The sequence below is a fragment of the Bubalus kerabau genome, chromosome 1 (assembly GCF_029407905.1).
Source record: "Bubalus kerabau isolate K-KA32 ecotype Philippines breed swamp buffalo chromosome 1, PCC_UOA_SB_1v2, whole genome shotgun sequence".
Classification (NCBI taxonomy): domain Eukaryota; kingdom Metazoa; phylum Chordata; class Mammalia; order Artiodactyla; family Bovidae; genus Bubalus; species Bubalus kerabau.
In genome coordinates this window covers 32787477-32804886 of record NC_073624.1, presented here as the reverse complement: position 1 = coordinate 32804886, position 17410 = coordinate 32787477, and the positions used below count along the sequence as shown (strand labels likewise).

The 17410-nt window shown below is 37.8% G+C and overlaps 1 protein-coding gene across 2 annotated transcripts in view; it reads right to left on the bottom strand.

Annotated features, from left to right (window-relative positions):
- Nucleotides 1-17410, bottom strand: part of SLCO1C1 (solute carrier organic anion transporter family member 1C1) — a 71027-nt gene that overhangs the window by 51210 nt on the left and 2407 nt on the right. For both annotated transcript variants that reach the window (XM_055566156.1, XM_055566157.1), the window contains exon 2: nucleotides 3635-3767. In XM_055566156.1, the coding sequence (XP_055422131.1) occupies nucleotides 3635-3684 (50 nt within the window). In that variant the 5' untranslated portion in view covers nucleotides 3685-3767. The remainder of the gene's footprint in view (nucleotides 1-3634; nucleotides 3768-17410) is intronic.

Below are 17410 nucleotides of genomic sequence, written 5' to 3'. Positions count from 1 at the left end.
GTGTTTGGGAGGGGTTGTTTTTGTTTTCTATCTTTTTGATTTTTCTCCATTGTCTGTCATGGTACCATCTGAGCCACCAGAAAAACCCACCAGGCAATTGGCAGACACTAAATAATAAATGAACAAATGTATCTTTCAACATATAAAGGTGGTTGATAAGAATTCGTCTTTATTTTTTAAGCAAAAGCCTGATTGGCTTCTTAGATATACTTCTCCTTCTGGTTTTCTTGTATTAGTATATTTGTCATTAACTTGAAGCAACACTCAGCAATGGCCACAGGACTGGAAAAGGTCAGTTTTCATTTAAATCCCAAAGATAGGCAATGCCAAAGAATGTTCAAACTACCACACAATTGCACTCATCTCACATGCTAGTAAAGTAATGCTCAAAATTCTCCAAGCCAGGCTTCAGCAGTATGTGAACCATGAACTTCTAGATTGTTGAAGCTGGTTTTAGAAAAGGCAGAGGAACCAGTGACCAAATTGCCAACATCCACTGGATCATCGAAAAAACAAGAGAGTTCCAGAAAAACATCTATTTCTGCTTTATTGACTATGCCAAAGCCTTTGACTGTGTAGATCACAATAAACTGTGGAAAATTCTGAAAGATATGGGAATACCAGACCACCTGACCTGCCTCCTGTGAAATCTGTATGCAGGTAAGGAAGCAACAATTAGGGCCAGACATGGAACAATGGACTGATTCCAAATAGGAAAAGGAGTACGTCCAGGCTGTATATTGTCACCCTGCTTATTTAACTTCTATGCAGAATACATCATGAGAAACGCTGGGCTGGAGGAAGCACAAGCTGCAATCAAGATTTCCGGGAGAAATATCAATAACCTCAGATATGCAGATGACACCACCCTTATGGCAGAATGTGAAGAAGAACTAAAGAGTCTCTTAATGAAAGTGAAAGAGGAGAGTGAAAAAGTTGGCTTAAAGTTCAACATTCATAAAACTAAGATCATGGCATCTGGTCCCATCACTTCATGGCAAATAGATGGGGAAACAGTGGAAACAGTGGCTGACTTTATATTTTTGGGCTCCAAAATCACTGCAGATGGTGACTGCAGCCATGAAATTAAAGGACTCTTACTCCTTGGAAGGGAAGTTATGACCAAACTAAACAGCATATTAAAAAGCAGAGACATTACTTTGTCAACAAAGGTCCATCTAGTCAAGGCTATGGTTTTTCCAGTAGTCATGTATGGATGTGAGAGTTGGAGCATAAAGAAAGCTGAGTGACGAAGAATTCATGCTTGAACTGTGGTGTTGGAGAAGACTCTTGAGAGTCCCTTGGACAGCAAGGACATCCAACCAGTTCATCTTAAAGGAGATCAGTCCTGGGTGTTCATTGGAGGGACTGATGTTGAAGCTGAAACTTCAATACTTTGGCCACTTGATGTGAAGAGCTGACTCATTTGTAAAGACCCTGATGCTGGGAAAGATTGAGGGCGGGAGGAGAAGGGTACAACAGAGGATGAGATGGTTGGATGGCATCACCGACACAATGGACATGGGTTTGGGTAGACTCTGGGAGCTGGTGATGGACAGGGAGGCCTGGCATGCTGCATTTCATGGGGTCGCAAAGAGCTGGACACAACTGAGTGACTGAACTGAACTGAACTGAAGCGACACTATTCTTAATCTGAATGCAACACCTTTAAGATAAATCATTTCCATCTCTGATTAAAACCAGGTGGCTTAATTATCTAAGGAGGATTGATAACGATACACAACAAGAATGACACAGCTGTTAGCTATGTTAGGAAACTTGGTAAGCATTTAACTGTGTCATCTCACTGAATATCTTCAACAATATTACAAGCTAACTATTGTTTTATTACCTATAATATGTATTTTAAGGTGCATAAACTGAGATCTAGGAACGCTAGGTAATATGCCCAAGGTCACATTTCTTCTGAGCTACTGATGCCCTTCAGAATGAGTTAGGTCAAGGGTCAAGGATTTGTCTAGTTTCTGTAACTGCTTTCAAATGTTTTAATATTTTAGTGGGACTCTTTTTTTCCCCTCCTCTGAGCAAATTGCTGCATGGAGGCTCAATGACTAGAATAGATAACACAGAAATGGATCAAGCAGGGGTTAGGGGGATTACAGACTATTTCCTCAGCCCTCTTCTTTGCCTCCTCCTTACCTACTGGCTGCATATAATACCTTTGTAGAATCTCAGTGACCTAAGGACATTTCTGCCCTGGGGAAAGGAGGTCAGATATGTGTCTAAAGAGTAGGCAGAAATCTTGAAGCCATGCAAAGACAAAGGGATCACAGAAAGCATCCAAATAGGTAGGAAAGATTCTACACAAAGGATTCTGTGAGCTGTCTTTAGAGATCGGATATAGATGTCAAAATCAGACTACATTTATATAAGTGACCTGGGAATCCAAGAAAAAGTTTGGGTCAGATCATTTGTGGGCTTCTCAGCTGACACTAGTGGTAAAGAACCTGCCTGCCAAGGCAGGAGATGTGAGACACAAGGGTTCAGTCCCTGGATCAGGAAGATCTCCTGGAGGAGGTCATGACAACCCACTCCAGTATTCTTGCCTAGAGAATCTCATGGGCAGAGAACCCTGGAAAGCTAGTCTGCAGAGTGACAAAGATTCAGACACGACTGAAGCAACTTAGCACACATGCAGATCATTTGTAAATCTCTCCAGCTTTGAAATGTCATGGTATGGTGGTCTAGAGTGGGCAGTCATCACAAATTTATCTGATACATAATTTCCTAAAATATTCTCTTGCTTTAAAATCTCTTGCTTGTCTCTTGGCTCAGTAGGCAATGGGCAACCACAGAGAAGAGAGGCAATATGTATATGTATGAAGAAGATATCAGAATGCCTGTTTTAAGGATCTAGTTCTGTAAATTATAAGACACCTAAACTTGAGACGGTCACCAGACTCTCTAGGTATGGTCCTTAGCTTTAAACTAAGGAAAAAAGGATAAACTGTGCTCTCTTGATTCATGGATTGTCATGAAGATGAAATGATATGATGAAATCTTTGGAACTACTCAAGTTGTATGCAAGTACTAATAAAATTACTGACAAAAGTATCAACAGGACACTTCAAGTTTACAGAATACAAACACTCCACTTCTGTTGAGAAAGTTCTGAGAGATAATATTTGAATATTGAATAATTATTTCTGTTGGTACTGTATCCCTCAGTCAATGATCTACCAGTCAATTTTACCATGACCCAGCATATTGTCTGTAGCATTCATTTATTACCCATTCAACACTCATTTGACGCTTATTACTTTTTTTTACTTAGAACTTTGCCTCCACAGCTGTATTAAATCATTTGAATGAAGGCATGTTTGTGAAAATTTCCCTTAAATAATGTTGACATCCATACACAGTGGTATATTGAAAGACATTTTTTTACAGTTTATTAAATCATAAGTAAAATTGTAAACATTTTGAAATTTTGCCCAAGTTCATGTAATAAAATAAGATGTAAATTATCATGGTTATCATGATACAAACTATCATGGTTATTGTAATGGCCAGGAATTATTTTCTCAGATTTAAATAATTAATTGTATTCATTGAAAGAGAGACAATACAGTTGTTGGTTAACACAAGAAAAAGATGTTTGCATTAGACTTACTGCTCCATGAAGAACTGAGGCATTGCAATGAGCAATGTTCCAACTCCCATGATCAGGCACCCAGCTCCAATTATTTTTGGCCTGTGAAGCTTGGCTCCAAAGTAGCTAACAAATGCTATAACTAAGAGATTCCCTTTGGGGAAAAGAATAAAATGTTCATAAATTAGAGAACTTAGAAAGTCATCAGCGTAACCAAAGGACTATAACTGAATGAATGAATGTCTATGGCAAGTTGAGCAATGTTTGTTTTGACTAAACCATCTCCCACCATCTTCCCCATCATTTGTCTGTCTTTCCTTTAATCTGAGATGACTGTTGAAACAATCCTGAGATTCATTACTTGACATGATTGAAGAATACTTTAATAACTAACCATGCTGCTGCTGCTGCTGCTAAGTCGCTTCAGTCGTGTCCGACTCTGTGCGACCCCATAGATGGCAGCCCACCTGGCTCCCCCGTCCCTGGGATTCTCCAGGCAAGAACACTGGAGTGGGTTGCCATTGCCGTCTCCAAATAACTAACCATAGAATACTTTAATAACTAACCATTCTACCTTGTTTTCATCCACTTAATTATTTGTCCTTTTAAAGTGTTTTGTCAATAAATCAAATTGTAGAAGGCTTCCTATAGCTGCACTCTTAAATTTTCCTTGGTGATTTTGAAGTAAACTTTATGACTCTTTCTTCATTTGTTAATATTTTCTATTAAAACCTCTCTTGGTTTCCCATTGCTCTTGAAACATACATCATATAGTCTTGCTTTAGCTGATATTCCCCAAAGAAAAAATAAACACAATTGTTTCACTTTAAATGAAATCAAATTATGAAATGCTCAGTTGTGTCCAACTCTTTCAGACTCCATGGACTGTAGCCCACCAGGCCCCTCTGTTCATCGAATTTTTCAGGCAAGAATCCTGAAGTGGGCTGCCATTTCCTGTTCCAGGAGATCTTCCTGACCCAGGGATTAAGCCGGCATCTCTTGCATCTCCAACTTTGGCAGACAGATTCTTTGCCACTACACAACCTGGGAAGCCTTCTTGCTTACATGCTTTTTACAAAAATAAAAGGTTCAAAATAGAAATAAAAAATTATTCCACATAGCTTCATAAATACATCAGTTATATAATTATCTCAATGTATGCTCAGAATACAAATTTTATGAAATAGAAAGTCTCTGTAAGATATAACCATTTCTTTTAAAAAATAAAGAATAAAGTTTTTTGAAGGTAGGACTTAAGCCTTTCTAAAATATCTCCAGTGAAGTAGTCGATGATGGTGATTAACTGATTAAACATGCTTTAGGCAAGATTTTCTCATGCCTTGCTGTGTACAAAAATTACTGGAAAGGAGTGGCAAGGTACATATTCACAGAAACATTAAAATGCAGAATCTTGGCTGCTCTCAACAGTTTCTGATTTCATGGAGGGGGAGGGGATGCAGGCCAAGAAATCTGCATTTTTAATATTCATTCAAATGTGTTGATGGGGATAATTCCTGGAACATGCTTTGATAAATATTGCTTAGGGTCTTAGATTTCAAGGGACTTTAATGTTTTAGCTATTTACATTTGGAGTATTTATTTTTTTAAAGATTGCGGTGCTAGACAAAGTAAAACTTAGCATTTCTCCAGCAATTGATTGTGGAGTCTGTTGGGTGGCCTAGGTTTGAAGTTGTCAATGTTTTCAATTTTCCAGAATGAGTGAGTTTCCTCACATCTGTAAGCAATCATCTAATTTACTACTGTCTATTCACATTGCCAGCTTTAGTTAAGTGCAAAAACAGCAGCAATTTTTATCGTTTTGAGAATAATAATGATAGTGAAAAAAGTAGCTTGCTCCTGGCTACAGTGGCTTCAGGCTTCTTCACCAGGAAGAATTGAGCTCTTCCTAGGTTTCATATAAAAAAAGCTTAATTCTGTATGAAATCTCTTATTTAATATTTAAGTATTCAGTAGAAGAAATGTTGTAATATATATATATATATATATATAGATAATTATGTCTGTAATTTTGCTAATGTGTCACAGTAAATAAACAAAACTAAATCAAAACCTTTTAGTTTATAGGTAATGTGCCCCCCATCACCGCCATTACCTCCTTCCCAAATTCCCATATCACCAATATGTCACAATAAAGGACTTATGTTTACAGGCTGTTTCTGTGTTACATAAGTGGGTGTCCCAGACACTACAAAATACCATTTGAACTTCTGTAATATCTGCAGGTTTTGCTTCCTTTATTTAGTAACCTTTCTGGGTTCTCACAAGATAGACTTAGAAAATAAATGGTAATGTATAATCTTTAAAAAATCAAATTGGATATCAAAATTCTTTCATATCTACCATTACTGACTTCTGAAAAAACAACAGGTCCAGAGAGGTTTACAAATATATTTTTATCAAATTTTCGAGTGCTAGATTTTCCCACTTTCTCTCTTCCTCTCTTTCCCCAAACACAGTACTTCAAATAATAGAAAAGAAAGCTACCCAACTCATGCCTGTAAGACTAATACAACCTTGTAATCCAAACTAGGAAGCAACAGTTAGAACTGAACATGGAACAACAGACTGGTTCCAAATAGGAAAAGGAGTACATCAAGGCTGTATATTGTCACCCCGCTTATTTAACTTATATGCAGAGTACATCATGAGAAACACTGGGCTGGAGGAAGCACAGGCTGGAATCAAGATTGCCCGGAGAAATATCAATAACCTCAGATATGCAGATGACACCACCCTTATGGCAGAACGTGAAGAAGAACTAAAGAGCCTCTTGATGAAAGTGAAACAGGAGAGTGAAAAAGTTGGCTTAAAGTTCAACATTCAGAAAACTAAGATCATGGCATCTGGTCCCATCTCTTCATGGGAAATAGATGGAGAAACAGGGGAAACAGTGTCAGACTTTATTTTTGGGGGTTCCAAAATCACTGCAGATGGTGATTGCAGCCATAAAATTAAAAGACTCAAACTCCTTGGAAGGAAAGTTATGACCAACCTAGATAACATATTCAAAAGCAGAGACATTACTTTGCCAACAAAGGTTTGTCTAGTCAAGGCTATGGTTTTTCCAGTGGTCATTATGGATGTAAGAGTTGGACTGTGAAGAAAGCTGAGCGCTGAAAAATTGATGCTTTTAAATTGTTGTGTTGGAGAAGACTCTTGAGAGTCCCTTGTAAGGAGGGACCCACTGCAAGGAGGTCCAACCAGTCCATCCTAAAGGAGATCAGTCCTGGGTGTTCATTGGAAGGACTGATGCTAAAGCTGAAACTCCAATACTTTGGCCACCTCACACGAAGAGTTGACTCATTGGAAAAGACTCATGCTGGGAGGGATTGGGGCAGGAGGAGAAGGGGACGACAGAGGATGAAATGGCTGGATGGCATCACCGACATGATGGACATGAGTCTGAGTGAACTCCGGGAGTTGGTGATGGACAGGGAGGCCTGGTGTACTGAGATTCATGGGGTTGCAAAGAGTTGGACATGACTGAGCAACTGAACTGAACTGAATTGAATTCAAACTAGATGAAGACAGTGAAAGAGACCAAATGCAGTTTATTCTAGGAGTGGAAGTGAGTGAAGTTGCTCAGTCGTGTCTGATTCTTTGCGATCCCATGGACTGTCACCTACCAGGCTCCTTCATCTATGGAATTTTCCAGGCAAGAGTACTGGAGTGGGTTGCCATTTCCTTCTCCAGGGGATCTTCCAGACCCAGGAATCTAACCCAGGTATCCTGAATTGCTGGCAGATGCTTTACTATCTGAGTCACAAGGGAAGCCCAGGAGTGGAAGGGTACCACCAAATAAGAAACAAATCTATTAATTAAAGCTGTATATAAAATAATGGAAGGAGAAAAATTCCATGGTTGTATTGTGCTCAGTCACTTCAGTCATGTCCAACTCTTTGTGACCCCCTGAACTGTAGCCCACCAGGCTCCTGCATCCATGGGATTCTCCAGGCAAAAATACTGGAGTGGGTTGCCATTTCCTATTCCAGGGGATCAGACATATAAAAGCACTTAATATAATTAACCATTTGTGATGAGAAAAATCTGGGAAAATTAGTTTTTAAAGTGTATCAAAACTGTACAACTCATAGATTGTTTAATGGTGAAATTTTAAAAGTATTTTCATTAAGGTAAGATGGAAGACAAGGATGCCCATTGTCACTGCTTCTATTCAACATAGTACTGAGGACAGTGCAATAACACAAGACAAGAAATAATATATCTAATAATGGGAAAGAATGAGATAAAATTACCTTCTGTTTTAGACAATACAATTGTTCGGGAAACTCTACCGCATCTATAGACAATCAATTAAAATTAACAAATTCAACAAGATTGCTGTATACTTATAACACTAGACGTTAATACTCTTCCAGTACCCTAAGAATTACTAAATAAGAAATGCAACAAAAATTCTTTTCACAAGGGCAACATAAATTTTAAAAATGTAGCAACAAATATAGCAGAAAATAAGTAGTATATTTATAGTTCATAAATATAATATTGAAAGCTATAAAAAGACTTAACTAAGTGGAGCTATATACCATGTTCTTGGATGGAAAGACTCACTAACATAAAATGTCAGTTATCTGATTTGATATATAAATTCTATGCGATTTCAACCAAACCAAAATGGGATACTTCAGAATACTATTCCAACTACAACCAAGAAAAAAATTTGAGAAAAGTTGGAAATTTTCCTACCTAATTGCAGAGCTAGTTATAAAACTATAATCAAGAGGACAGTTTTGTATAGAGTTAGGGATCAACAGAGATAAGTTTTTATGTGATAAAGAGGGTATTTCAAATACCTGGGATAAGTATATATTGAATTAGTGATGACTGGACAATTTGTTATGATAATATAAAGAGGTTGCTACCTAGCTTTGAATTTTTTAAAATTCTATTTTAAGAATGCCTCCTTTGATCCAGCATATAAGAAGCTAGAAGAATCCTCTTCATCCTAACACTAAGTAAAAAGCTGAAAAATCAACAGATTTTCTTAGATCTGTCAGAGAGGTGGGATCATAGGGTAAACTGCTGCCCTCATAATTGGAGAGACCAACAGGCAAATGCAAAGAATTGTGGCCAGCTGGAAAAGAAATCCACAACAATAAATCTCCCTGGGTACAAGTTCTATGGTAAGAAAAACCTGAACTCTACCTGACAAGAGGCTCAGCATTGACAATTCTGAGGGATGAAAATTCCAGAGGATCCAGTGATTGAGGGCCCCCACACTTTTGTGCGCTTTACTTCAAGAGCTCAATTAGGTTTCACAGTGATATTGAAGAATAAATTTTTTGTGCTTCCAGCATGGGGAGGGGAAAGGGAACCATTTGAAATATGCCAGGGCACTCTGTTTATTTATTTATTTTTTTTAAGAAAGCCTGCTTTTAGAGGGAACTAGTAACCAGAGGAGACAGGGATCAAGACCATTCCCATAGAAAAAAAATGCAAAAAAGCAAAATGGCTGTCTGGGGAGGCGTTACAAATAGCTGTGAAAAGAAGAGAAGCAAAAAGCAAAGGAGAAAAGGAAAGATATAAACATCTGATTGCAGAGTTCCAAAGAATAGCAAGAAGAGATAAGAAAGCCTTCTTCAGCGATCAATGCAAAGAAATAGAGGAAAACAACAGAATGGGAAAGACTAAGGATCTCTTCAAGAAAATCAGAGATACCAAAGGAACATTTCAAGCAAAGATGAGCTCGATAAAGGACAGAAATAGTATGGACCTAACAGAAGCAGAAGATATTAAGAAGAGGTGGCAAGAATACACAGAAGAACTGTACAAAAAAGATCTTCACAACCCAGATAATCACGATGGTGTGATCACTGACTTAGAGCCAGACATCCTGGAATGTGAAGTCAAATGGGCCTTAGAAAGCATCACTACGAACAAAGCTAGTGGAGGTGATGGAATTCCAGTTGAGCTATTCCAAATCCTGAAAGATGATGCTGTGCAACTGCTGCACTCAATATGCCAGCAAATTTGGAAAACTCAGCAGTGGCCACAGGACTGGAAAAGGTCAGTTTTCATTGCAATCCCAAAGAAAGGCAATGCCAAAGAATGCTCAAACTACCGCACAATTGCACTCGTCTCACACGCTAGTAAAGTAATGCTCAAAATTCTCCAAGCCAGGCTTCAGCAATATGTGAACCGTGAACTTCCTGATGTTCAAGCTGGTTTTAGCAAAGGCAGAGGAACCAGAGATCAAATTGCCAACATCCTCTGGATCATAGAAAAAGCAAGAGAGTTCCAGAAAAACATCTATTTTTGCTTTATTGACTATGCCAAAGCCTTTGACTGTGTGGATCACAATAAACTGTGGAAAATTCTGAAAGAGATGGGAAAACCAGACCACCTGATCTGCCTCTTGAGAAATTTGTATGCAGTTCAGGAAGCAACAGTTAGAACTGGACATGGAACAACAGACTGGTTCTAAATAGGAAAAGGAGTTTGTCAAGGCTGTATATTGTCACCCTGCCTATTTAACTTATATGCAGAGTACATCATGAGAAACGCTGGACTGGAAGAAACACAAACTGGAATCAAGATTGCCGGGAGAAATATCAATAACCTCAGATATGCAGATGACACCACCCTTAGGGCAGAAAGTGAAGAGGAACTCAAAAGCCTCTTGATGAAAGTGAAAGTGGAGAGTGAAAAAGTTGGCTTAAAGCTCAATATTCAGAAAACGAAGATCATGGCATCCGGTCCCACCTCTTCATGAGAAATAGATGGGGAAACAGTAGAAACAGTGTCAGACTTTATTTTTCTGGGCTCCAAAATCACTGCAGATGGTGACTGCAGCCATGAAATTAAAAGACGCTGACTCCTTGGAAGGAAAGTTACGACCAACCTAGATAGCATATTCAAAAGCAGAGACATTACTTTGCCAACAAAGGTCCGTCTAGTCAAGGCTATGGTTTTTCCTGTGGTCATGTATGGATGTGAGAGTTGGACTGTGAAGAAGGCTGAGCGCCGAAGAATTAATACTTTTGAACTGTGGTGTTGGAGAAGACTCTTGAGAGTCCCTTGGACTGCAAGGAGATCCAACCAGTCCATTCTGAAGGAGATCAGCCCTGGGATTTCTTTGGAAGGAATGATGCTAAAGCTGAAACTCCAGTACTTTGGCCACCTCATGTGAAGAGTTGACTTATTGAAAAAGACTCTGATGCTGGGAGGGATTGGGGGCAAGAGGAGAAGGGGACGACAGAGGATGAGATGGCTGGATGGCATCACTGACTCGATGGATGTGAGTCTCAGTGAACTCCGGGAGTTGGTGATGGACAGGGAGGTCTGGCGTGCTGCGATTCATGGGGTTGCAAAGAGTCGGACACGACTGAGCGACTGATCGTATCTGAGTAACCAGAGTCTAACCTTCTGGGGCATTATTAGAGCCCAGCTGACCTGGGGTAAGGGAGATACTCAACTCCAGACATTCTAGCTATCCTGTCCCACCAATGAGGGGTTGGGGGACTGAAAAGCACACCTGAAGTTCACGGTCCAGAGGCACAGACTCACAAAGAGCCTAAGACCCATAGGACCATAGAATGCTTTCTCTCCCTCACATATTACCATCACATTACTAAAGGCCTATTTATAGCAGTTCCTTTCATCCAGTACATCTTTTCTGGCTATGAAGGAAAAAAAAAAGGACATACTGAAATTAAAAAGAAAAACTTTTGAAAGAGACAGAGCAAGCATCAGAACCAGACATAGCAGAGATTGCAGAGTTGGTAGACTAGAAATGTAAGACAACTATAATTAAGATGCCAAGATCTTCAATGGAAAAAGTAAACAGCTTGCAAGAACAAATGGGCAATGTAAATCAGAGAGATGTAAATTCTGAGAAAGATCCATAAAGAAAAATTTTAGAGAACAGAAACACAGTAATGGAAGTAAAGAATATCTTTGATTATCTTGGAGACAGTTGAGGAAATAATCTCTGACTTGAAGATATTTCAGTAGAAAACACCAAAACAGAAAAGTGAAGGGCAAAAGACTGAAAAAAAATTCCAGAATATCCAAGGATGTGGAGCTATAGAAGATGTAACATACAGGTTATGGGAATTCTAGAAAGAGAAGAAAGAGACAAAGGAATAGAAGAAATATTTTTAAAAATAACAACTAAGAATTTCTACCAAATTAATGTCAGACACCAAACCACAGATCTAGAAAGCTATGAGAATGAGCAGGATAAATGCCAAAAAATATAAACCAGATATGTCATTTTCAAACTATAGAAAATCAAATATGACATAATTTCTTAGAAAAAGCCAACCTTACCTATAGGGGAGGAAAATAATTATATCTTACTTCTCCTCCAAAACCATGCAAACAGGAAAGGAGTATAGAAAGAATTTCAAAGTGTTGAGAGAAAAAAATCCACCAACCTAAAGTTCTGTACCCTGCAGTTATCCTTCAGAAGCAAAGAGAAAATACTATATCACACAAATATTGAGGAAATGGTTCTAGTAGACCTGCCTTGAATGAAATGTTAAAAGAAGTTCTTTAGAGAAAAAAGAATAATAAAGTTCAGAAACTCAGATCTCAGATAAAGAAAGGATGAGCTTCAGAGAAGACGTAAGTAAAGATGGGCTTCCCTCTTAGCTCAGTTGGTAAACAATCTGCCTGCAATGCAGGGGTCCTGGGTTTGATTCCTGGGTCAGGAAGATCCCCTGGAGAAGAAAATGGCAACCCACTCCAGTATTCTTGCCTGGAGAATCCCATGGACACAGGAGCCTGGCAGGCTACAGTCCATGGGGTTGCAAGAGTCAGACATGACTTAGTAACTAAAGAGAAAAAGAGATAAGTGAAGATAAATTTAAAACTTTTATTTTTCTTATTTGTAATAAGTCCAGCAGATAACAGTTCAAAATAATATAAAAATGTTTTCAGTGATGTATTATTATGTATGCATGTTTTCTTATATATAAGTGAAATAAAATGATTAATTACAGTGATACAAAGGATGGGAAGGAAGAATTCAAATCGAAAGATACAATCTACCAAAACTCACATAGAAAGAAACAGATAATCTGAATACACCTATATCTTAAAAAAACTGAACCAATAGTTAATATTCTACCAATACAGAAAGTACAATATCCAGATAGATTCACTGTGAACTTTTCCAAACAATTAATGAAGAAATTATACTAATTCTATACAACCTCTTTCGGAAGATAGAGAGGCAATACCTCCTAATTCTTTGAGGGTAACACTGCCCTAATACCAACACCAGAAAAGGCATTACAAGAAAAGAAAACAAACTAAAATGTCTCCTGAACATAGGAGTAAAAATTGTCAACAACATAATAGCAAATCAAATCCAACAATATATAGAAATAATCATACATTAATACCAAGCAGGACTTATCCCAGGTATTCAGGGCTGTTTCAGCAATAGAAAATCAATTAATGTAATCCATCACATCAACAGGTTAAAGAAGAAAAATCACATGCTCATATCAATATGTGCAGAAAAAACATTTGGCAAAATTCTACAACCAATCATGATTAAAAAAAAAAAAAAAACCTACATGAACTTGAAAGATAGAGGAATGTCCTCAAGTTGATTTTTTAAAAAACTACCAAAAAGCATAGCTAATATCATAATTAATGGTAAGAAATTCAAAGCTTTTCCACTAAGATCAGGCACGAGGCAAGCATGTGTCCTCTTAAAATTGCTTTTCAATATTGTACGGGGAGTCCAACTAAATGCAGCAGAACAAGAAAAGGAAGTAAAGGTATACAGATTTGAAAGGAAGAAATAAAACTGTCTTTCTTCCCATAGGACATGATCATCTCTGTAGAAAGTCTGAAAAGATTAACAAAAGAACTCCTGTAACTAATATGTGACTATAGAAGGGTTGTAGGATACAAAGTTAATACACAAAAGTCAATTATTTTCTAGTATGCCAGCAGTGAACAACTGGAGTTTAAAAACATATCATTTACATTAGCACCTCCTAAAATAAGTATAAATTTAACAAAATACGTACAAGATCTACATGCAGAGAACTATAAAACTCTGACTAAAGAAATCAACTAACTCAATACATGGAGAGAGATTATATCCCACATCCACAGATAGGAAGACTCAGTACTGTCAGGACATCAGTTCTTTCCTATTTGATCTATGTATTCAATGCAATCTCAGTCAAAACCACAGCAAGTTATTTGTGGATAGTGACAAACTGATTCTAAAGTTTACATGGAGAAGTAAAATACCTAGAACAGTCAACAAAATGTTGGAGAAAAAAATGTTGGACAGACACCACCCAATTTCAAGACATGCAATAAAGCCATAGTAATGAAGACAGTGTGACATTGGTGAAAGAAAAGACAAACAGATACATAGAACATAACAGACAGCCCAGAAAAGACCTACATGAATTATAGTTAACTAGTCTTTGAGAAGGGAGCAAAGGCAACACAATAAAGCAAAGATAGTCTTCTCAATAAGTGGTTCTGGAAGAACTTGACCCACATGCAAAAAAAACCCAAAAAAAATCCTGAATCTAGACACAAACTTTAGCTTTCACAAAAATAAACTCAAAACGGATTACAGATCTAAATGTAAAATGTAAAACTCTAATACTTCTAGAATATAACGTAGAAAACCTAGATGACCCTGGGTTTAAGTGTTAGCCATTCAGTTGTGTCCCACTCTTTGCGACCCCATGGACTGTAGCTCATAAGGCTCCTGTGTCCATGGGATTTCCCATATAAGAATATCGGAATGGGTTGCCATTCCCTCCTCTAGGGGATGTTCCTGACCCAGGGATTGAATCTGGGTCTCCTGCATTGGTAGGCAGATTCTTTATCATCTGAGCCATCAGGGAAGACCCTAGGTTTGGTGATGACTTTTTAGAAATAACACCAAAAGCACAATCCATGAAAGAAAAAAATTATAAGCTAGACTTTATTAAAATTAAAATTTTCTGCTCTATGAAAGACAATGTTAAGAAACTTAAAAGACAAGCCACATACCAAGAGAAAATATTTGAAAAAGCCATATCAGATAAAGGACTGTTATCCAAAATACATGAAGAATGCTTAAAATCTAACAATAAGAACACAAACAACTTGTTTAAAACGTGGACATATTTGGCAAAACTAATACAGTTATGTAAAGTTTAAAAATAAAATAAAATTAAAAAAAAAGAAAAAAAAAACAAAAAACGTGGGCTAAATACCTTGACAGATCACCAAAGATACACCGATGGCAAATAAACACAGAAAAGAGATATTCAAGCTTGCATGTCATCAGGAAACTACAAATTAAAAAAAAAAAAGAAACACCACTACATATCTATTAGAATGGCCAAAATCTAGAACATTAAATGGTGCAGAGGGTGTGGAGTAACAAGAACTCTCATTTGTTGTTGAGCTCTCATTCCAAATGGTATAGCCACTTTGGAAGATAATTTGGCAGTGTCTTACAAAACAAAACATATTCTTCCCATAAGACCCAGCAAGTATGCTCCAATGTATTTCACCCATAGAGTTGAAAACTTATGCCCATACAAAAATCTGCACATGTTTATAATAGCTCTATTCATAATTGCCAAAACTTGGAAGCAATCAAGAAGTCCTTTAGTAGATGAATAGATAAACTAAAGTCCATCCGGAAAATGCATTATTATTCAGCGCTAAAAAAATTATTTACCCAGTATGAAAAGACCTGTAAGAACTTTAAATGCTTATTGCCATGTGAAAAAAGCCAATCTGAAAAAGCTACATACTGTATGCTTCCAAATATATAATATTCTGACATAGGCAAAACTATGGAGACAGTTAAAAGGTCAGTAGTTACCAAGGGATAGTGGGTAAGGATGGATGGATAGGCAGAGCACAGAGGATTTTTAGGGCATTCACAGTGCTCTGTATGATACTATAATAGTGGATACCTGTCATTATACATTTTTTCAATCCCATAGACTACATAACACCAACAGTGAACCTTAATGTAAACTCGGGACTCTGAATGATAATGAGGTGTCATTGTATGTCATCAACTATAATGAATGTCCCACTCTGGTGGGGGATGTGGATAATGGGGGAGGCTATGAATGTGTGCAGGTAGAGGGTATATGAGAAATCTCTATCTGCTCACTCTTGTTGTGAACCCAAAACTGCCTTAAAAAGCAAAAGCTTTTACATATTTAGAAGAAAACACCTGGGAAAATATTTGTAACAAAGAATTAATATCTAGAAATATTAGTAGGTCTTGATATAGAAAAAATTTTACTTTCCTCCAGTATACTTGGGAAGAAACGGAATGTCCAGTATGTGGATATTAGATGATAATGACAATTGATATTAGAGGATAAATGAAATTGTTCTCCAAAAAATAATTGAATAATTTAAAGCTAGAGACAGAGGGTGGGAATGGGTCCAGAACACTGGAAGGAAGGAATGTGGAGAGAGACAAAGGAATGAATTAAAATTACAGTCAGGAAACCCACTTTTCTGGAAAATTAGGGCTTGCAATTAACTAGAGCAATCCCTTGGTGTTTGGGATAAAGTTTTGCAATGGAAGTAAGAGGACTTTTATTGCATCTAATCCAGTAAACAATTTCTATCCTTAGAATGCTCTGGAAGGGTTAATATGAATTTAGACTCAGCGTCCTTTTTCACTTCCTGTATAATGTTAGTACCCTCTATTAAATGTACATCCTCTCAAGTTTTGCACTGGGGTCTGGGAATCTAAGAGTAAGTTTGGACCAGATTCTAAGTATCTTCAGCTCTAAAATGTTTTTATACTATAACCTAGAGTAAGCAATAATCAAAGAAATATTTCCTGTATAATTTTATATCTGTGTATTTCTTCTTCTTTCTGTAAATCTAATTTATTCTTTTGATCTGCATCAGTTTCCTCTTTGTACTTGTTTCTTCTCTTGATGCAGTGTTACCTTTACCTTGACTCTCCATGGCCTTTTTTGTTATTTTTGGCTGTGCTGGGTCTTCATTACTGTGTGCCGGCTTTCTCTAGTTGCAGCAAGCAGGAGCTAGTCTCTAGTTGTAGGGCACAGGCTTCTCATTGTGTGGTAGCTTCTCTTATTGTGGGGCATGAACTCTAGGGCATGCAAGCTTTAGTAGTTGTGGCTTGCAGGCTCAGTTGCCCCAAGGCATGTGAAATCTTCCTTGAGCAAGGATTGGAACCACGTCCCCTGCATTTGAGGTAGATTCTTAACCACTGGATCACCAGGGAAGTTCATCCATGGTTTTTCATTCTATTTGGGGTTGTAGGTAGGGCAGGCATCAAAGAATACATCTACTAACCAGACCTGTCTAAGGCAGGGGTCCCATAAATCCCAGGGCCATGGACTAGTACTAGTCTGTGGCCTATTAGGAACGGGGGACATAGCAGGAGGTGAGCACTGGACAAGTGAGTGAAGCTTCATCTATATTTACAGGAAGCTCCCCATCGCTCACATTACTGCCTGAGCTCAGGAAAATAAGCTCAGGGCTCCCACTGATTCTGCATTATGGTGAGGTATACAGTAATTTCATTATATATCACAATATAATAATAATAGGTATAAAGTGAACAATAAATGTAATATACTTATTGCAATGTAATCATCTCAAAACCATTCCCCCCACCCCATGCCATTCATGGAAAAATTGTCTTCCATGAAACTGGTCCCTGTTGCCAAAAAGGTTGGGAACCACTGATCTAAGGAGTTTACACAAGGGAGTGATACAATCAGATGTTTTATAAACTTGTTACACAGATTACAGCCCATTGATGAATAGCAT